Source organism: Dreissena polymorpha, chromosome 14 (genome assembly GCF_020536995.1).
Source record: "Dreissena polymorpha isolate Duluth1 chromosome 14, UMN_Dpol_1.0, whole genome shotgun sequence".
NCBI classification, from domain to species: domain Eukaryota; kingdom Metazoa; phylum Mollusca; class Bivalvia; order Myida; family Dreissenidae; genus Dreissena; species Dreissena polymorpha.
Genome location: NC_068368.1, coordinates 53,016,781 through 53,039,491, shown reverse-complemented (window position 1 = coordinate 53,039,491; position 22,711 = coordinate 53,016,781). Strand labels below are relative to the sequence as shown.

Here is a 22,711-nt window from a genome sequence, read left to right as displayed (position 1 = left end):
AGCATCATCATCAGTCATCATCATCAGTTGTTATCACAATTTATCATCATCAGTCATCATTATCATCAGTCATCATCATCAGTCATCATCATCAGTCATCATCATCAGTCATCGTCATCAGTTATCATCACAATTCACCAGTCATCATCATCAGTCATCATCATTATCATCAGTCATCATCATCAGTCATCATCATCTGTCATCATCATCAGTCATCATCATCAGTCATCATCAACAGTCATCATCATCAGTCATTGTCATCATCAGTCATTATCATCAGGCATCATCATCAGTCATCATCATCTGTCATCATCATCATCTGTCATCATTATAATCAGTCATCATCATCAGTCATAGTCATCATCCCCAGGTGAAATGAAAGCCATATAACCATGGTATACCATGGTAGACCATGTTTTGTTATATGGCACCACAGTCTTTGGCCATGGTCATCATGACCATGGTTGACCATGGCCAAATACCATGGTTGACCATGGCTAAATATCATGGTCAAACATGGCCAAATACCATGGTCAACCATGGCCAAATACCATGGTCATGATGATCATGGTGAAAGACCGTGGTGCCATTTAACAAAACATAGTTGGCCATGGTCTACCATGGTCATATGACCATGGTCTACCATGGTAGACCATAGTCATCTGGCCTTCCTTTTGTAAAACAGCACCACGGTCTCAAGTGGTAATGGTTTTGATAGAAAAAGGCTGACGATGACTGCTGGAATTTCTGCAGGAATTACCTGGAGAATTCCAGCAAAAAGGTTAGGCTTGATAGTTCTTTTTATTTACCAAAACTATTAATAAAAGTCAGTTTGACATTAATAATTTACTTTTTGGCATTGAACACTTGTGTGGAAAGGCGCATACTCTAAGGGATGTGCCCAGGGCCATTGAAATACTGAAAGAACTTAAAGATAACATTCAACATTGTAATAAAATCATTAGAATTGCTGACACTTCATCGGCATGTTGGCGATCAGTTGACGAGTATGAAATGATTGGTTATGCTTCTGATTCTGTTGATGACGAAAACATTCATAAAGCAGAGGAAAGAATGATACAATGTAGCAAACATTGGGAAACATAAGTGAACACAGTGGCAAAGAAGTTGAAATGGAACCAATGGCTGATCAGTTTAGCCGGCAATTTATTAAAGACTTGCATTTCCAAATATAACATAAACCATGTTGCTTCTTTCAGCATGCCTGTTTCATCTTCCTGTGCACACAATATTCTTCCTTTGTAAAAACAGCAATGCAATGGACATGTTTGTGTTCTTGATATCATCTTAAACTGTTCTTGAAATAAGATGTCCTTAAAACTTTCTTAAACTGTTCTTTTAATTCTTCCAAGAACAATTAAGATTATTGCATATTTTATGTAAATGAACATTAAACACCATGGGAACACTAAAATGAAAATAAAAGTAACTTTGCCGATCATTGTCCATGTTTTTAGTGACCATGTCCAACCATGGTCTGTCTTTTGTCACCATGGTTAACCTTGGTCACCATTGCTGACCATGGTCAATGTTTTTTTGTGACCATGGCCATGGAATCAGGGTCTGTCTTTTGTCACCATTGCCAACCATGGTTAACCATGGTCACCATTGCCAACCATGGTCCATGTTTTTTGTGACCATGGTCAACCATGTTCCTGATAATGTTCAACCTCGTTTTTTGATGGCTGACAATCAAATACCATGGTCAACCATCAAAAATCATGGTGACCATGGTTTACCATGGTCATCGTTTCGTCTGGTTCATCATCAGTCATCATCATCAGTCATCATCATCAGTCATCATCAGTCATCATCATCATCAGTCATCACCATCATCAGTCATCAGTTCATATACTTAAAACATTGTATATATTTGTATTATTTGCATTTTATTGTATATTTTAAAGTTGTGGACTTACTAAGATAACTACCTTGAAACCAGCACTTAGAGTTTAAAGCGTGACAGATTAATTGCCAAAAAAAGTTGTAAAGCAAGAAGTAGTTTGAATTTGTAATGTTTAATATAGGTAGTTTTAAGAGTTCTATTTCGGAAGAATTTAATTAGTAATTAGAGATTAAGAAAAGGAAAATACTATCAAGTTTTTCTCTTGAATTATTAATTGGACATTTGGACCAGCAACATTAAATTTCAATCAGACCTGTCTTAAAAATGTCAGTCAGGTCTGATGGTATAACACTTTTGAGAATGTCTGCCAACCCTCTGTTAAAATGGTGTTTGGTAATTCTGTTGTGGTAAGTTGTCTCTCCTGCTTTAAATGATAAGGAAGGCATTTAAATATTGAATGTCACTGTGTAATTGCCATCTCAAAAAATATATAAATGTTTTATTTGCCATGCTTAAGACTCAGGCTGTTGCAGCAGCCCTAAAACATCTGAACAACATGATGAATGTTTCAACCAACAATTTTGTGTTTAAATTCTTCTACATGATAATTTAGTACAAATGTTTTTACCTATTTGCACTAATACATTTTTTACTAAATAAAAGATGAGCAGAATTTAAACCAGAGGCCAACACAGTTTCACTTTTGAATCTGATATGAAAGTATTTAAAGTAATTTGCATTTAAATTATCCCATATTTTTCCGTTATACAGCAGCAAATATGTATATTCCTTTGATATGCCTCCTAATGTAATTTTATATTTTGTATAAAATGAAATTGATTTACAAATACCATTTTCATCACACATTACTTCTATTTCATAATTATATGAAATTTCAAAAGCTAACCGAAAACTCCCGATGTTTTGAGTGTTTGATATGAAATGAAATATGTAAAATGCATTCTACCATAATAAGCTGGTTTATAACCAAAACATATTAAATGTATCTTTCTAATAAATAACATTAAGAAATGTGTTGATGTTCATTTCCTGTTGATTAACTTTTATGACTTCTTTAAGTATGCCACATTGACCATGCATGACGTTTTTTGAAGAAAATTTTAGTTGCATTATAATTAAGCTCACTGTTGCCTTATGTGTAATGCAAGCATTAATTAATGTTATTATTTCATTAAAATTTCTGACAGTTTATCTGTCTGTTGATAATTTAATTGTATCCATAAAAGGACCTGTTCATTTAAGAGACGATTTAACAATTTAAACAAAGGTTTGTATTATACTCTTATAAAACAAGGATAGTGTAACTTAAATTTTGATTAATGCAATATATACAAACCCTATTTCAAAAATCAGATTAAAACAAACTAAGTAAATTCATTTGAAAAATCAACTTGCATTTGTTTGCATTCAACTTGTTTGATATACACAAGATTACACAGAATGATAGTAACCTTTGGTCATGATTTGCCTATAAAATGCAAACAGAGTTAGCTTTTATTTCATTACAATAAATCTATGGATAGCCATTATGAGCGAACCCTGTCATAAAAGTACCATGCATGAATACTTTATAAAATCCTTATTTTGTCAGGTAAATCTCTAAGTTGCTTACTTATGCTGTCACTATAATGTCATTTGGATTTCATAATTGGTGAAATTACCAGCATGACAATATGGTCTAATCCTGATTAAACAACTAATATACAACATTTTCATACGACCAGTTAACCACAAATAACTAATACAAACCCTGGATTATTATTAAAGTTTTCAATGTTTTCCTTTGAATGCATGAATAGACAGGTAATCATAAAGTTGATAAAAAAAAGTTAATGAGGAAGAAAAACCCACCGAGTTTTTTAAATCAACCGATTTCTATCTCAAATTGAAATTATGTCATGAAAGAAAATAACATTTTGAAATCATGGATGATGAGATGTAAGGGATGGTCTAATGTTCACTGGTGCGCACGAAAAATGAAATTGGATGGAGGGATTTCATTTTGTGTGGTAAAGTGCTGATTGAAACGCATAACCCCTGAAGTGATGAAAATCATCAAATGCAATACTATCTTTTACTGGTATTGTTAATCTGTAAATGAATTTTTCCATTTGAATAATTAGGGTAAGTAGATGAAAAACTATCCAATGTAATTTTAACATATCATGTGTTCAATAAATAGGTGGAATGATGTCAGTTGTGTTTTGTGAATAACTTTAAAAGGAAATGAAACAACTGAATAATGAAAGTTACTTAATTGCCACTTGTGGACTTAAATGTTTTACAAACCTTTTAGGAATAACCTTTTTTTTTAGCTTTTTGTTTTAATATAAATAATGTTAGTGTCATGAAATAGACATTCATATTACATTTTCATTTACCAGAAATAAATTTATTATTAGAGTTTATTTATTGTAATTGCAAATAACATAAATAATTTAATTGTATTTACATTCAAATTGGCTTTTTTTCATAATGGAATTAGTCAGACAATATTATGTTTTCATACAGCTGATAAAAGGTTATGCTAATTTATTTTATAAAAGTGTAAATATGAATACATTTGAACTAATTATTTCCCTACAGATGGACATACAAAAAAGTTATAAAGTTATGTCATGTAAAATAGTATTGAAACAAAATCACACCAACCAGTTTCTAAAAAAATCACACTCTAATATATAACAACCATTTCTTTTGACAGGGATCACATTTTCTCTGTGATGAGATAACATTTTATGGTTTCACTGTCTGTTGCAGTGCCATAGAATGTTGCAATTTTGCAAAACATTGTGAAATCTTTGTTAAAAAGATGTTAACAGTAAATCTTTCTATATCCTAACATCTTTCGGAAATCGTACACTGCATAAGCCATACAAGGTTATTAAAGCCACGATTCAGCCCAGTGCTCTTTTCAGTTTATATGTAATCTTAGACATTATTGTCGCTAATAAATCGTGAAAAACCCTTATATGATTTCAAAAGCACTCAGTCCTCGATCATTTGTATCAGGTTTGTTTCATAATATTACAATTTTCGCTCTCACATACCAAAGATGTATCCATATCTGGGCCATCGCAGATCGTCTTGGTCCTATTCACTATTGAAAGAAACCCAAACAAAAAATTGAAAGAAAGTCGCTAAAAAAATAACGTTACTTTTGAACTAATCTAGTCAAATCTCTCATGATTTAGATCAGTATGATTTTTGTCAAAGGTAATATTATTTACCATAATGCTGCTTTTGAAAGCCTTCCTCTTGATTTTGATCTGCAAGATACAAAGAATTTGATTATAGTTGAATAAATACTTTGTTTCTGGCAGACTAAGGGTTTTCAATTCTTCAAATATGACATCATTCAAGAGGTTGCATTTCACTTTATCTCTGTGATTAATCTCAGATGACGATATTGATGCACTAAGGTGCATATAGGGACATGTATGCAAATTACATTACGAGTTCATGAAAGTGATGATATTTACAGATACTATTGCGAAATCTTGTAGTAGTAAAGGATGAAATGAATTATTAAGATTTTGTTTATAAAAAATTTTGTTCGTTCTATTTTCCACTAGGTTTTACAAATTTGAATTTTAGTTATACTTTAGTTGCCACTAAACCAACTAACTAATGTTTCGGTCAAGTTCAGCCAATGTAAGTGCACTGATTTCTTTTGCATATAGTTACTAACAACTGCCCTACTGGAATCAGAAGTCCGAACGGTTTGTTCTATTCACTCGAGTGCAATTGTAACACATCTTCAAACACATTTTAGCCTTACTCTGGGAAAACAGGGCTTAATGCATGTTCCTAAACTGTGGGCTGAGATTGGAAAACAGGGCTTAATGCATGTTCCTAAAGTGTGGTCTGAGATTGGAAAACAGGGCTTAATGCATGTTCCTAAAGTGTGGTCTGAGATTGGAAAACAGGGCTTAATGCATGTTCCTAAAGTGTGGGCTTAGATTGGAAAACAGGGTTTAATGCATGTTCCTAAAGTGTGGTCTGAGATTGGAAAACAGGGCTTAATGCATGTTCCTAAAGTGTGGGCTGAGATTGGAAAACAGGGCTTAATGCATGTTCCTAAAGTGTGGGCTGAGATTGAAAAACAGGGCTTAATGCATGTTCCTAAACTGTGGTCTGAGATTGGAAAACAGGGCTTAATGCATGTTCCTAAAGTGTGGACTGAGATTGGAAAACAGGGCTTAATGCATGTTCCTAAAGTGTGGTCTGAGATTGGAAAACAGGGCTTAATGCATGTTCCTAAAGTGTGGGCTGAGATTGGAAAACAGGGCTTAATGCATGTTCCTAAAGTGTGGGCTGAGATTGAAAAACAGGGCTTAATGCATGTTCCTAAACTGTGGTCTGAGATTGGAAAACAGGGCTTAATGCATGTTCCTAAAGTGTGGACTGAGATTGGAAAACAGGGCTTAATGCATGTTCCTAAAGTGTGGTCTGAGATTGGAAAACAGGGCTTAATGCATGTTCCTAAAGTGTGGGCTGAGATTGGAAAACAGGGCTTAATGCATGTTCCTAAAGTGTGGTCTTAGATTGGAAAACAGGGCTTAATGCATGTTCCTAAAGTGTGGGCTGAGATTGGAAAACAGGGCTTAATGCATGTTCCTAAAGTGTGGTCTGAGATTGGAAAACAGGGCTTAATGCATGTTCCTAGAGTGTGGGCTGAGATTGGAAAACAGGGCTTAATGCATGTTCCTAAACTGTGGGCTGAGATTCAGCTGAGATTCGGCTGTGCAGTCGGCACAGGCTAATTAAGGGCTACACTTTCTGTCTTGACTAAGAAGAGTCTCCCTTTGAACGTAAAGTACAATAAATCAGGAAGATTTGTTCTTGATTAGCCCATGTGGACTGCGTAGGCTTTTCAGGGATGACACTGCCCGGACATGCATTAAGCCCCATTTGACCAAAGCATTGGCCTCATCAAGATTTATCACTAGAATATTGATACAAGAACATTAAAATTGGAAATGGAAACTTTTATGGCGCATGTAGAGCCATCAGAAAGCATGATTATTTACTGTCTCATGAACCTAGTTTACAAGAAAATGTATACACTATACTGTGACCATGCACTCTAGTTAGCATATTTTAAACATTTAAACTTAGTGGCTTGTACATATCGCCTGCATCTTTTTGTGTAATTGTAATTCCTCTACAGTTAAGATAACACTACTGTCTTGAGAGATGTTAAAATGAATTATACAGTGATTGGACACTCAACAATTGAATTAAGAAGGCCTCTCTGACTGGAAAATTGAAATTGAATCAGCATAATTAGCGTATTTTAACAATTAATCCATTTCAGTGTCATTCAACCTCCAGGAGCTAATGTCAACTTGACCATCAAGAAATTAGCATCATGGCTGGCAACTTTGATTAATGTCAACTGAGATTTCAATAGCGCACTTAGTGGATGAGGTGTTTTGTATGAGATGATGCAGTGTTGCATTCACTCCTATAACTATTGTTGGTTTATCATCACCTGTGTGAGGGAGAAATGGTGGTGAAAAAGTCCTCAGGGTATAATGGGTGTTTTCAACAGGCAGGAGCATTCTCTAACTAAAATAATTTTGTCAATGGACTTTGGAAGGGAATTCTCATGTTAAAGAATTATGTCCACTTTGCATGCAATGAATTCATGGGACCTCTGGTACACATGGTCATACACTTGAAAAGTTTCAAGATCTACTGTGAAAAGCAAATTGCAAATGTTTAAGGGGTAAGTACAATTAGTCTGTCCTGATACATTAATGTTTGGGGAAATATATGGACTAACATTAATTTGTAATTAAATTTTTAAGTAAACTTTATGTACTGGAAAAGATTTGCTCATTAAACACCTAATGTATATTAAATTGCCTATGATTAAAGAAAGTGAAGGAAAGTAACTTGATTTGTAAATTGGGATCTGAATTGTAATGTCACTTTGACATTTAACATTTTTTCATTGAAAAAATAAGTTTAAACAGCAATCATTCAGATGTAGCCTACAGTTTTCTTTTGAGTATAGTTTTTATCTTATAAATGCTAATACTTGCCTAAAAACATTAGTGAATGAATCTTATGCAAAGTATGTTGTATAAATGCTGTTGCTATAATTTGTAAACGTTTTAAATTTATTTATGACATCAAGCTGCTGCTAAATTGAACAAAACATTTACCTTACACTATTGGTCCATGAATGGCAATCAGTTACCATGTAATAAGATTAGAAGGCAGTGCCATAACACTTGAAAGCAGAGCATTGAACTTTTATTCAGATTTGAGCTGTTTTTCCCTTTCACTTCATATAAATTACCAATTTTCATCTTCCAACAGGTAACTCTTCAATTGAGAAGGTAGCTTTATCAAGGCACAGGAAATGGATACTTCACGGAGATTTAAGGTCTATTGTACAACCAAACTCTTATCCAGGAAAGCTCAATAAGGGGTAATACAGGGGGATCAATTTGCCCTAATAAGGCACAACAGGTAATGCTGATAGGAAATCTTTGCAGTGGTGATTATGGAAGCGATTTATCGCTTGAAATGGCCCACCATGTACTAATGGGTATTGTGGGTGACTTAATCTGTTCTGAAGTGCAGTATCACGCCAACCATGTTACGCCATTAGACATAACGTCTTCCCCAGCATTTGACCGCAAAAATATGATAAAAGGACACGACTGGATGATAGGACCATTCTGTAATCTTACAACACAATTTAACAACTGATAGATGATGTTTGGTGTCTGATATTTACTTCTTGGGCAGATTAAATAGCTGCTTTGATTAGTCAAGTTACTCATCTACTATGCTTTAAGATTTGAATTCAGCAATCCATATTGTAATTGGGGAAACCAGGTGGAGGTAATCTTACCAGTTTATGGTGGATGCTCATTGGTTCATTTGAAAACTGTTGATTTCTTTATCTAAGTATTGGTAGCTTATATAATATTGTGTTTAATGACACAATATTTAAATTGTATGATTACACTTTGAAAATAATCAATAAATATAGATGATATTATTATCTGATGTATCCCTGAAATATACAAATCAAAACAAACACAAAAAACACAATAAACAAATATGTTCATGCCCCCATGCAGGAGATATGTGGGCAGGATGGGGGGTACTTATTTGTTTCTAATGAAAGTGTTGATTAACACATTTATCACAAAGATTGTTTGGAAATGAAGATTGTGACTGTTTATTTAACAGGTAATAATGAAGAGAAATACCAGGCACCTGGCTGACAAAACCTTGCATGTTGAATTTTTTTATTTGCATTATTTGCATAGGGATTGTTTGTTTGTCTATTTTCAATCGCTCTGCACTTTGTTGCTAGGCCAGTTTTGTCACCATGCACTAGGTTTGCAATGTTTATCAAGATTTAGGACTGCTAAAATTTATATTGGAAACACATTATTTTTTCCAACAAATATGTGGCAGGGATAAAATTCTTGTTTAATTTGGTTTTGTTGTGAATTTAAAAAAAAATGAAATTGCCATAAACTATATATAAAGCTTTTGTATTATTGAATTTGAAGCATATTGAACTTGTTTTATTGTTGTTTATTACAAGTTTATAGTTTTAAAATGTATTGTGATTCTGAATACATCCGGGTTCTGATGTGATTGTACTTTTTATGATCTTCTAGATAACTTGCGGCTTGTTGTCATGCACTGATCCTCAAATTGTTTTAGTAAAGTTTCTACGCACTACTAGCAAACAATGGAAAATTTTAATAATACTCTTTTTCCATAATTGAAAGAAAACTGCATGTTTTTGCTTTAACAATTCGGGAACAACATTCACATCATGTGGTTGCATTTTATTTGTGATTTTCATACAATAAAAATCAGCCACAAACACAAACTTTAAATATTAAGAACAGATATTTTGATTTTTTTTATATATTTATATTCTTAAAAAAAAAGATTATTTGTTTAAATTAGTTTTGGTGTATCAGAATAAATAAAACAATGAAAAAATCTTATAAAAAAATGTATTTTGATCTGCAGTGAATTAAAACTCTTCAAATCCTTAATTGAGATTTCTTTCATGTTTAGTAACCTTATTTCCAATTTTAATTTTTAAGGGGCCTTTTCACAGATTTTGGCATATTTTGAAGTTTGTCATTAAATGCTTTATATTGATAAATGTATACAATTTGGATCTTAAAAGCTCTAGTAAAAAATTAAGAATAAAATTAAAAAAAGGAAAAAAAAGTAGCCGGTACCAGGGCGCGAACCAGTGACCCCCGGAGTCCTGGAGTAAGTCTGAAGTAAAAACGCATTAGCCCTCTTTGCTATTCCGCCGGGTATACACAGTTTAAGTATTTTATACCTTATATAAGCAATCTTCGTAGTTTCGTAAATTTAAACGACAACAACAGAACTCTCCAAATTATTCAATCGTTTCGCGTTGCAACGCTTTATAATTTTTAGGTTTTCAAATCGTCAAAAGATACATATTCAGTAGATTCCACTTAATTGAATATCGGATAATCGAATAAATCGGTTAATTGAATAGAAATTGAAAACTCCAAACCATTTGCATCTCTTCCTGTTGTAAATATTCCACATATTCTGATAGAAAATATGGTGTCATTCGGTTAATTGAATAGCCAATTTTCTGATGCACACTATAATCCAGCAAAGAATGTCATAAACCTCCAAGGATACGCATCGTATCTAAACATAGACTGATGTTAACGCCATCGCTACTGATAAAACAATTTATAGCATGCACCTATGTGTCAAGTCAATATCACGGCACACTATAATCCAGCAAAGAATGTCATAAATCCCCAAGGATACGAATCGTATCGACGATTTTGACAGACGAGCTCAATAGACAGTCTTTGTTTTCATTTCACACCATGCATGTATGCAGCGTCTGTCAAGCGTCACGTGACTAACAGGTGTTGTATGAGAGCATGTACAATGTAAACACTGGAGTCTCCGGTGTGCAGTCAGGCGCGAACTTTTGAATGCAAACTGTCGAGTAACACATTTCAACAGTTTGTTGTCGCTTAGAAACAATTAAAGAGTGTGTTGCCGAAAACAAACCGTTGACATGTCTTGCTCGACAGTTTGCAAAAGGTGATGGAATGTGACACTATATTCTCAGTTCGTGTATATAAACCTGCACGACTGTATCAGTAAATCATATCTAAACATGATGTCAAACAAGCGAAAACGCAACGATCTCAGCCTTGCTGACAAATATGAAGTCATCAAACTGCTAGACCAGAAAATGCCGCAGACACAAATAGCACAGAAGATGGGATGCTCCCAAGGTCAAGTGTCTCGTATATCCTCTAGTCGAGCCAACATAATGGAGGAATATGAGTCTAATGCTGACCCGGAACGAAAACGTCATCGGTCCGGGAAAGCGGCTGATGTGGAAGCAGCGCTCACAACCTGGTTCACAAATGCCAGGTCAAGAGACATCCCAGTGTCTGGGCCTGTTCTCGAAGAAAAAGCCTGTGACCTGGCAAAGACGCTGGACAAGCCCGAATTCAAGCCGTCTAGCGGGTGGTTATCTCGATGGAAAGAGCGAAATAACATCGTCTTCAAAATACTACATGGCGAGAAAAAAGATGCGGATCTATCAGAAGCTGACCACTACATCAAACACGTTCTTCCAGACATCCTGAAGAACTATGCGGAGGACGATATATACAACGCGGATGAGACGGGCATATACTACAGGGCCTTACCAGACGGGACGCTAGTCAGCAAAGAAGAGGCGGCGGCCGGAAGCAAAAAAATGAAGGACCGGATAACTGCCATGGTCGCCTGCAACATGACGGGTACGGACAAACGGCAGCTACTCATCATCGGCAAAAGCCGACAACCACGCTGCCTCCGGGGAAAGAAGTCATTGCCTGTCATATACGACAGCAACTCAAATGCGTGGATGACGGGGGCCATATACACACAATGGCTGACGGCCTTCAACAATGACATGAGGATCCAGAAGAGGAAGGTCATCCTCCTGGTGGATAACTGCTCAGCCCATCCCCATGACGCAGCCACAAAACTCAGCAATGTAACACTGAGTTTTCTGCCACCAAACACAACATCCCTCATACAGCCATGCGATCAGGGTATCATTAGAAACCTCAAGTCCCTATATCGCCGACAGGTGGTCAAGAAGATGATAGAAGACATTGACCAGAACACCATGTCAGCGGCGAAAATGGCTAAGAAGCTTACGCTGCTGGACGCCATGCACATGCTGACCAAGGCATGGAACTGTGTAACGGAAGTCACAATCCGGAACTGCTTTGCTAAAGCAGGGTTCAGAAAGGGGACCGCGCCGGAGAAACCAATGGAGACTGCCGAACCCCCAGAATCAATGAACGCCATCAGCTTCGCAGAATATGTTCAACACGACGACGACCTGGAATGCCATGGGATGCCAACAGATGACGACATATGCAGCGACATTCTACGAGAAGAAGAGGAACGAAGGAACCATCTAGAAATCAACATCGACAATGAAGACGCCGAAGAAGAAGACGCCGACACGCCCATACGACTCCCAGGAACTGCCAGCGACGCAAGAAAAGCACTAGAAGAAGTAAGAAGATTCCTTGAGGACACTGGATGTAGCGACTACAAAGCCTTCTACGACCTTGAAGAATTGGTTGAGAAAGTAGCAGAAGAGAGCAGACGACAAATGAAGATCACCGAATTCATCAACTGGATTCCATAATAACTGTGTATATGCTGTATAGTTATGTTTATATGCTGAATGATTATAATGTGCATGTATCCATTTATAAACAAGAACAACAAAATATATTTTAAATCGTTTGTACGTGTTTCTCGTCAGTATACTCGTCAGTGCCAATGTACACAATGTAGTATGTAATGTAACCGGTGAGTGAATATAATGAGTGGATTATTGTCAATGCACCGTATAATGAATAACAAACGACTGTCTGCGCTTTTCTATGCGTTTATTGAACAATTTAAGTTTATTTTGCAATATATTTAACAATATAGCTTTGAAATAGGTTAAAAACACGATAATAATACATACTTACCGGAAGAAAAGACATTATTAATTTATTAAATGGAAATGCGCGTGCTGTGACGTAGAAGCATATTTACAAACATCATCTGTAATTCGGATAAACAGTGATAACTTTGGAAATAAACTGATTCCGTGTAATTGAATAATCCGGATAATTGAATATTCGGACGTGACAAATGGGCTATTCAATTAAGCGAAATCTACTGTAATGGCTATATTGGACTATGGTAAATGTTCAGAAATACTGTTTCCTCACAAATATCATAACTTAAACGAAAATTTTGCAAATCTGAAACAACTTTTTTTAATTTTGTCAATTTACCAAACCGTGAAAAGATCCCTTTAAAGATTTTCTTTAAAGAAATCAAAGTTTGTTGGTCAAATATGCATATCATTCAGACATTTCTCATGTCAAGTGATTCTGTATAGAATAAATGCAATTTTGAGCAATACATTGCTGCATTATTTACCATAATTAAGCATTATGATTGCACAATATTTGCACAAAAAAGCAGGTAATATTTATTATTCAGGTATTTCATTTTTGCGCCAAAATCCTGGTTGCATGCAAACTGACTAATCAAGTGAGTTAGATCTTAAAATAGATTTTGTGCAGGCATAATCTGGGCATATTTTTAAACGCATATCTTAGCCATATCGCTGAACAGTCATAATCAGCTCAGCAATCCATGTTTAGATAAAGCAGTATTGCAATAAACTGTATTATGTGTCACGCATTTCCTGTCATACACTTTTTTGGTGGGGAGGGTATAACTTTTTGAAGTAGCCCTGTTAAAGGCAATGATCTTAAATATTTACCAATAGTGGATCTAAGAGTGTAACACTGTCCTATCCGCACACAAATTCTTTATCCAATACTATAGTTTTACGCTACAATCTCAAAATGCGACAAACAGTTTACGGATACCGGAAATGTAATTTACAGTTAAACCCCTTCAATCCTTGTGAAGAGGAGCATTTGAATTAGCATATTCAATAAGGGCCCTATCAGACTGTATTTAAAATCAATATTGAGATATGGCAGATTAAACTTGATTAGTTTTATCTGCCGGATTTCCTGTCCTGGTGACACATTTGCGGTAAGCAGACATAATTTGGTGGTTGTTAGTGTCTCGGGTCCTGCGGTTTGTAAGCTTGTGTATTCATTCACGTTAACAGCTAAAGTGGCTTCGTATTCTTTCTGTACTTTAGTTGGTTAAATATTGTGGTTTCCCACAGTCCTCATCTAGACTACTTGGACACAGAGATTTCCAGAAGCTTCCATGTTTTTGTTGAGTTACAATTATAAAATAAATTAACTATATGAATAAAATTAATTATTGAAGTCATTTAGGTTCTTGCTTTTAATAAAATTAAGAAGAACTCTATTCAGTTCATGCTTGCGTACTTTTTACACGTCTGTTTAAAAAAAAGAAAGAAAAAAAGTTGGTTGTGGCATTCAGGAGAATGATGTCCACTTTATAACTCAAAAACCTTAACTGAATCATCATAAAACTCAGTATGAGGTTTATGTCTGAGGTTTATAGACATATTGTCTTGGCCAAGTTTGATGTCAGCAAGATTGTTTTAAACACTTGAATTATGGCCCTTGAATTAAAAAAAAAGAGAGTAAAATTTACCTTGTACGCTCTCAAACTTTTATAGTTTACATAGTTAGATCATGAAACTTTATGGTATTACTTGTGGCCATATAATTATGCCTTCACCATGATTGATAACCAGTGAAATTGCATGATGCACTTTTGAATAATGGCCCTTAAATTATCCACAATTTGCCAAATTAATGTTGTCTGCTATCTAAAAATTGGTTTCCATTTAATAACTTCAGTTTGCTATTAAAAAAAGCAATAAAACTGTTGATATAGCGAGCTTGAACAGAAACAAAGCTTGAAATTGTATTTAGGGCTCGTCGGGTAAAGGTCAAGGTTATAGGTAAAATAGAAAAATGGTGTCCGCTCAATAAAATTAGTTTTAATGATTATTATTATTAGTAGTAGTAGTAGTAGTAGCATTGCAATCATATTGTGTGTGTAGGTAACATTAATGAAGACATGGCATGGGATTGCATTTGGGACTAGTGGGGTCAAGGTCACTGTAACAGGTCAAGGTCACTTAAAATAGGGCAACTGTTTCTGCTCAATAACTTGAGTTTGGAGTATTACACTGAAATTGTCTGCGTATGTTGCCTTCATATTGACCTAGATCTGAATTGCATATGGACCAGTAAAAAAAAGGTCAAAGACAATGTAATCAAATAGGCAAAAAGTTTTTTCTCAATAGTTCAAGTTAAGATGGAGGTATTATGCTATATTTAGTGTGTTTGTGTAGATAGATCCTAGCTTGGAATTGCATATGTTGGCCGGTAAATCAGATAAAGGACATTGTAACTTAAACAAGAAATATCTTTAAAAAAGATATACGGAGTTGATTGTGGCTGGAGTTTATAAAAGGTAGAGTTCCATGAATGAGATCAAGGATAGCAAATGTTTTTTTCTGTGCAGTTCTTAGCTGCTTCACACGCAGTGCGGGATGTTACGCGGAGTTTTTGCGGCTTATTTCACATTATTACATATTGCTGGTCATAAACCTATAGATGCAAAACAGAAAACCAAAAGAATAATGAAGTGAAATTAAAACATATGAGTCAACCGGCCACACGCGAAGTATCCCTACATATTTTTAATATTTATATGCGCGTTCTTCGAACAAACCTGTTTTAGTGGTTTGTCGGGCAATTTGCTATTTGAATTGAGTATTAACAGTATCGAGAATCATCGCGCTCATGCTTAATACATTAGTCAATATAGTGGAATAATTCTTGTTAGATTAATTAAAAAAAATATTTATCATGGTATTGTTGAAAACACATTAAGAATCTCTTATTGACACACCATAATTATATCGCTGGATATCTTCATTTAACATCTTTCTGGTCTAAAGAAAATTCCAGTTCACCTAGTTCACGCTATAGAGTCTTTATTATATAACGATTATTTTACTGGCCGAGAACTCCGGTCAGCACATAAGGTAGTCGTGAAGACGCAGCGATGACCCGTATATAAACTCTGACATTCACACACACTAACCGCGAACTGACGAAGGTGTAGAATCTACGCCCAAATTGTATTGATGTGAAGAGTTGAGTGCAAACTGTTCTAACTATCATGCCTTTTCAGAAGAGATAAAATTGTTTTATGCTGAACACGCAGTAAAACAGTGTTAGAAAGACGCGGCCATGTTTCCAATGTTCTGGTGGTATTCTCAAATCAGCCAAATTGGACTAAATGAAATGTATTCATTCGTGGGTAGCCGCGGGCATTTTTATGAATGTAACCTAAAGGTCACCTAAGGTCAAAAGTGACGTTAAACAGCTACGCCGAAAAATATAATAACTGTTTCCTACAAAGCCATAGTTTGGATGGCCCTCTTGCGCAGAGATTTAGAGTGTAGGTACCTTCCTGCAGACCTAACTTGAGATTTGCACAATTATTTTAATAAAATAAGATAAATTTGTTGAAAGTTGATGACCTGGTTTTAATAATATGCAAAAATGTATTGTTGTCTCCCTTATTTTCTGTGCCTTCATTTCTACAACATTGTATCACCTTCACAGATACATGTCACCCAGACCTTTAACCCTTTTAATCACTTATATATGTATTTTGACACATTTCTAGACTCCTAGAAAGTTACATTTAATTAAAGACCTTTGTTACTAAATAAAGGTTTTAAAGGCTTCATTTCCATCCCTTAGATACTGATGAGCAGCAAACAGCATAAAACTGTTTCTGTTCAGGACTGCGAGTTACTCGCAGGCTGTTCTGGTATTATGCTGGTTGCAAAAGCCCTTTTCGCTTCGCTTCTTATGGGGCAAAGGGTTAAACTAGAGTTTTTTGTGACAAGTTCCTAGTCTTGTTTCAATAGAGAAATATATATTGTTTTAACATTTGCCTTGTACATGTTTCTATTTGTATAATTAATAATTATTTTTCTTTCAAAAATAAATAAAAATTGCAATACATAGATAGAAGTATTTATTAATATATTAATATTTTATTAGTTATTTCAGGAAAATAACATTTATAATCTATATATTTGGAGCACAATATGTCAACTGTAAAATACAGCATACCTAAACAATATACATCATGTTTAAAGCACGTGGTAACAGGTTGTTTTTATTTATATTTGTTAATATTGCATAATTTGACATATTATTCAATTTTCTAGTCATAATTACAGAGTGCAGCCTGTTCAGTGAAACAATATACACTTTGGTTATATTACATTGCCTCACCTTAAATAATAACCTTATATTTCTTCTGCAACTTTCTAGTCAGTTTGCATCATGAAAATTATCATATTATTTCAATGAAATACACAAAATATAAAAATGTTCACAGATCCCAAACATCAACAAATATTTATTTCTTGCCCAAAGACTCTATTCATTGTTATATTATTACAGGTATGTTTTATTGTGAGGCCTTCTGGTCCTTTTAAGTGCTGAAAGGTTATATAGATGGCCAAACAAGTCCTCTCTAATAACAGATTAGATATTAAAATGGTGAAACTCTCCTGGTAAGAGTTATGTCCCTTTGACCTTCACTCTCCCAATGGGGGCAATCAGAATGGGTTTCATGAATTAGCGAAGACAATAGCATTCAGCCTCATTCAGGGAAAACAGGTCTCAATGCATGTGCATAAATTGTCATTTCAGATTAGCCTGTGCAGTCCACACAGGCTAACCAGGAAAATCACTTTCTGCATTTTGTTATTTTTTGTTTAAAGGAGTCTTTTCTTCGCAAATATCTAGTAAATATGAAAAGTGTGTATAAGCCAGAGTTGACTGCACAGGCTATTCTGGGATGACAATTTACGTACATGCATTCAGCTCTGTTCACAGGCTATTCTGGGATGACAATTTACGTACATGCATTCAGCTCTGTTTTCCCCAGAGCAAGGCCCATAAGACGGGTTTCATGAATAAGCAGACAGAATATATTTACTTGAAACAGTGCAAATGAGCCTCGCTCTGTGAAAATGGGGTTTAATGCATGTGCGTAAAGTGTCGTCCCAGATTAGCCTGTGCAGTTCACACACGCTAATCAGAGACAACACTTAACGCATAAACTGTTTGTTTGTCAAGAAGATTCTTCCTTTAAACAAAAAATATAAAAAAAGCCGAATAGGTCGTCCCTGATTAGCCTGTGCAGACTGCACAGGCTAATCTCGGATAACACAGTACGCATATGCATTAAACCCCCTTTTCACAGAGCAAGGCTCAATTATATACTGACCATCATTATACTAGATCTTTGCTTGACATGGCAACTTTTAGCACAGCAATTAATAATAAACATATATGTGTAAAAAAGTTCTGGTGTTGTACTCATCATAGTGGTGTTGGTATTGCTGTTGTTGTTATTGTTGGTGGTTTTGATGGAGGTAGCAGTCGTCGAAGTTTGCACTAGTCCAACAGCAAAAAACTAGTATTTTTTCTTTCGGGCTTGTAGGAAATCCAATATTACAAGCCCGACGTGCTTGTACAATTCATTAAACAGAAAACAAGTTCCACTTTCATTTTCAATATTTGTAAACTAAGTTTTGAGCTGCTTAAATCAACAGCCGCTTATCTTTTACTACACTGCGCACACGTGCTGGGCAATCAGCCGATAATTGGATTACTGCGCATAAAGCGCATGGTTTTGTGGTTTCCGGATTTCTATTATGTAAAATAAATGTTTTGCGTTGCGTTCAGGACACAGAGAGTAATGGCCGAACAGTTGTCATTCAAGTAGGTCGTTGAGGAATGCGAATCTAAGGTAACTGTGATTGACGCATTTGTCAACTGGCTTTTTGTAGAATAACCTGGCACTTAATTGCTTATATATTTTCTGGTGGTTCAGGTTTGCTCTCTCTTTCACGTGGATATATGGGTTAGTCATTTCTGCTAATTTTTACCTAAACTTGATGTATATATTAATAATTGTGATTTGATTGAAATCCGTGTGTGAAATTTATTTCTTCTTATTTCAGGATCCGAAAGAGGCTGGCTCAGATGACGAGGAAGTTAACTTGGATGAGGATGAAATTAATAAGAGATTTGTATTGTATTCTAAAGATTGAATAAATGAATGCTTCTTTGGATGTTTTATGTTATGTTTATCTGCATTTTTAACAAAAATGTTTGGGCTAGTAAAATCTGACTCGGGCTTGTTCAAATTCCCATAGTACTAGCCCAACTTGCTTGTAGATTTAAATCTGAATTTCAATGACTGAGGTAGTACAGGTGATAGTGGTGGGGTTACGGTGGTGGTGTTATGGTATTAGTAGTTGTAGTCATAGTAGTGCACTTAATATAGTGATGATGATGGTTGTGGTAGAAGAACTAGTTTACTGATCTTAAGGTTGGGTGTTTGATTGTTGTAGTAGTACTCAGGCAATAGTGATGGTGATGCTGTAACGGCCATTGTGGTACTCGCTGCAAAACCTTGACACACAAGACTATATTCTAGATGCTTTGAATTCAGGGAGGCCATTTCATAAAATGACAACGGAATTAATACAATTATGGACATATGTTTACTTGGAACCAATGTTTGGAATGGAACAGCATGCCAACTTGCCCTAATTTTTACTTCTTTTAAAAAGTATTATGCATGGTTTTCACCTCCATTTGAAGTTTGTTCTGCATGTTTATTACCTTTAATTGAAGAGTATTCCGCAATCCTCTGTGGTGGTCTTATTAAGAGTTTTCATTTAATCAATGCACAGCTGCAGGACGATTTTATGAAAGTGAAAAAAATATTCAATTTTAGTATTTTTTTTTATATAAAGGGAATTAGATCAATACTTTTGAAGTATCTATTCACATTTTTAATGGTCCTCTTTATTTGAATGACAATTCTCATGATAAAGATGAGCAAAGACTGTTCTACATTTGGTACGTGAGTTTTACAATTTATATTATATTGACATAAGAAGATTTGGTTTGATATGCTTTGCATTACAGTTTGAATGCAAATAAATTATTCTATTATGGGTAGTTGTACAAACAGAAATCGTGGTATCAAATTCACTGCAGGTCTATTTTTCGAAGACATAAAACATGATATTAAAAAGGATGGTTGAATTTAAATTTTAATGTCAATTATAAACAAGGATTTCAAGATATTTGAAGAAGATTTCTTTTAAGGGTTTCTTTCAATTGTCATTTACTTTTACCATGATATTCAATCTTATTTAGACGGACAATATGATTGTGTGTAAATATTTAAAAATACTTGCAACATATAAATGTTTCATAGTATCTCGTTATTCATACATATATAAGGTTACTTTTGCAATACACCATTTTATATTACTAGTAAACAGGTCGTAGCAAAATGCAGGGATGCTCTATGCACTATACACATACGATGGATGTAATACATCAATACATTTGCATCAAAATTCTGTATGTTCAAGTAGGTTAGCTACAAAATCAAGAAGACATTGATTCTGCATTGGCATGACGTGTTATATGCAAATGAGCCGTGCTCTGTGAAAAAGGGTATAATGCATGTGTGTAAAATGTCGTCCCAGATTAGCCTGTGCAGTCCGCACCTCGGGGATGACACTTTCGGCCTAAACTGGATTTTTGCTAACAAGAGACATTCTTGAAATGAAAAAGATCATAAAAGCGGAAAGTTTTGTGCCTGATTAGCCTGTGGGGACTGCACAGGCTAATCTGGGACGACACTTTACGCACATGCATTAAATCCCTTTTTCACAGAGTTCGCCCCATATGTTATTTTTATATGAAGAACATATATGAGCAGGCTGGCATAGGCTGGAACGACACTTATATCACAGGCATTTAGCACGTTTCGTCCCAGCACAGCCTATATGTTAGTTGATTTAATTATGTGTAATTTGAGATCTAAAAATGTGTAAATTAATGTGCAAATAGTTGTTCAAGGCTCCTCAATTGTGATTAAAAGGGCACATCATTTAGCAGGTAGAAAATAAAATACTTGTGTTATATAACTAGAAAACTTGTCAGTGAAATATGCAAGAATACACAATTAACATTGTAATAGACACATAATACTGCTATCAAGAAAGTATAGAAGATGAAATAGGTTCAAATATTCAATTTAAGTGATGGAAACTTTCTATGTAATTATTACGTGCAAAATAGACATTTGTGCTGGCAGGTTTTTTGTGGAACAAATGACATACCGTATGTGTGTTTTGACCTAGCAAAGTCATTTCAGGAAAAGTTAACAACATATTTGTACACTTTTAAAGGTCAAAATATAAATCATAATCCTACATTTCTTGTACTTCAGACAATTCTCAGGTTCATGAGAGGGCATAAGGCATAGAGGCTCCATGCAATCTTATTTTATCTTTATTTAAATTAACTTTATTAAAATTAACTTCATTAGATGACAATAACCTTTACAGCCACAGACATGGTTTCATGTCTTTAATGTTGGTTGAATAAAGCAGTAATATAACTGTCATAGCATTTTATACTGACAGTGCTAGGTTGCAGAGGCATGTGCAAAACTGAATTAAGTGTTTTAGAACTTTTATTTTATGATGTTTATCTGTGCAGCTTAGTGTAACTGTTTTTTGTTGCTGAACAAATACATTCATATGATAGCTCCTGGCAGATCGGTAATAAATAATAATCTGGCCCATGCATGATTATAGTGCCTTGTAACCTTGACCTTGGTAACACGGATAGGTAAATGTGCATGGCAATTTAGATGTTCATTTTGAAAGTCTTAAAAGTTTAAAAAACTTATGTTTTTGAAAAGAAGCAGTCAGTCAGTCTGTTGGACATTCAGTTTTCCAGAGTTTTTTTACGCAGATATAGAGCTGATTTTTGGAATGTGATTTACCTACATGACCAACATATGAAGCGTGTGTTGCGTTCAGGTCCATTTAATTTTGGCGAAGTTATGTGCGTTTGACTTAGACATTTTCTCTATAAAAAAGTTTCTTGGAGGTTTTTATGCTTTTAAATATTGAGCTGATTTTTGGTTTGTGAGTCTACCTGCATGACTTACAGATGAAATGTGAGTTTGGTTCCAGTCAATTGATTTTTGGCGAAGTTATGGGCCGTGGAATTTTCTGTATAATAACCGTTTTTTGTAGGTTTTTACAAAATGCTTTCAGATATTGAGCTCATTTTTTGGTTTGTGGGTTTATCTACATGATGTACAAATGAAGTGTGAATTTTGTTCAATTCTTTTGATTTTTTGCGAAGTTATCGGCTTTGGATAATTTTTTCTAAAATAATTGTTTTCCAGAGGTTTTTGACAAAACACTTTCAGATTATCAATTAATATTTGGTGTGTGAGTCTTAAAAGGATCTTTTCACGGTTTGGTAAATTGACAAAATTGAAAAAAGTTGTTTCAGATTCGCAAATTTACGTTTTAGTTATGATATTTGTGAGGAAACAGTTTTACTGAACATTTACCATAGTCCAATATAGCCATTATATGTATCTTTTGACGATTTGAAAACCTAAAAATATATATAAAGCGTTGCAACGCGAAACGATTGAATAATTTGGAGAGTTCTGTTGTTGTTGTTTAAATTTACGAAACTACGAAAATTGCTTATATAAAGTATAAAATACTTCAACTGTGCATATCAGGCGGAATAGCCGAGAGGGCATATGCGTTTTTACTTCAGACTAACTTCAGGACTCCGGGGGTCACTGGTTCAAACCCTGGTACGGGCTACTTTT

At 34.8% G+C, this 22,711-nt stretch overlaps 1 protein-coding gene across 1 annotated transcript; it reads left to right on the top strand.

Moving 5' to 3' along the window:
- The first annotated feature begins 11,069 nt into the window (after positions 1-11,069).
- Positions 11,070-12,614, top strand: LOC127857372 (tigger transposable element-derived protein 4-like). The gene has a single exon (XM_052393770.1). The coding sequence runs from the start codon at positions 11,070-11,072 to the stop codon at positions 12,612-12,614; it is 1,545 nt and encodes a 514-aa protein (XP_052249730.1).
- The last annotated feature ends 10,097 nt before the right edge of the window (positions 12,615-22,711 follow it).

Coding starts and splice junctions, on each gene's coding strand:
- LOC127857372 (XM_052393770.1), top strand. CDS start 11,070: ATGATGTCAAACAAGCGAAAACGCAACGATCTCAGCCTTGCTGACAAA.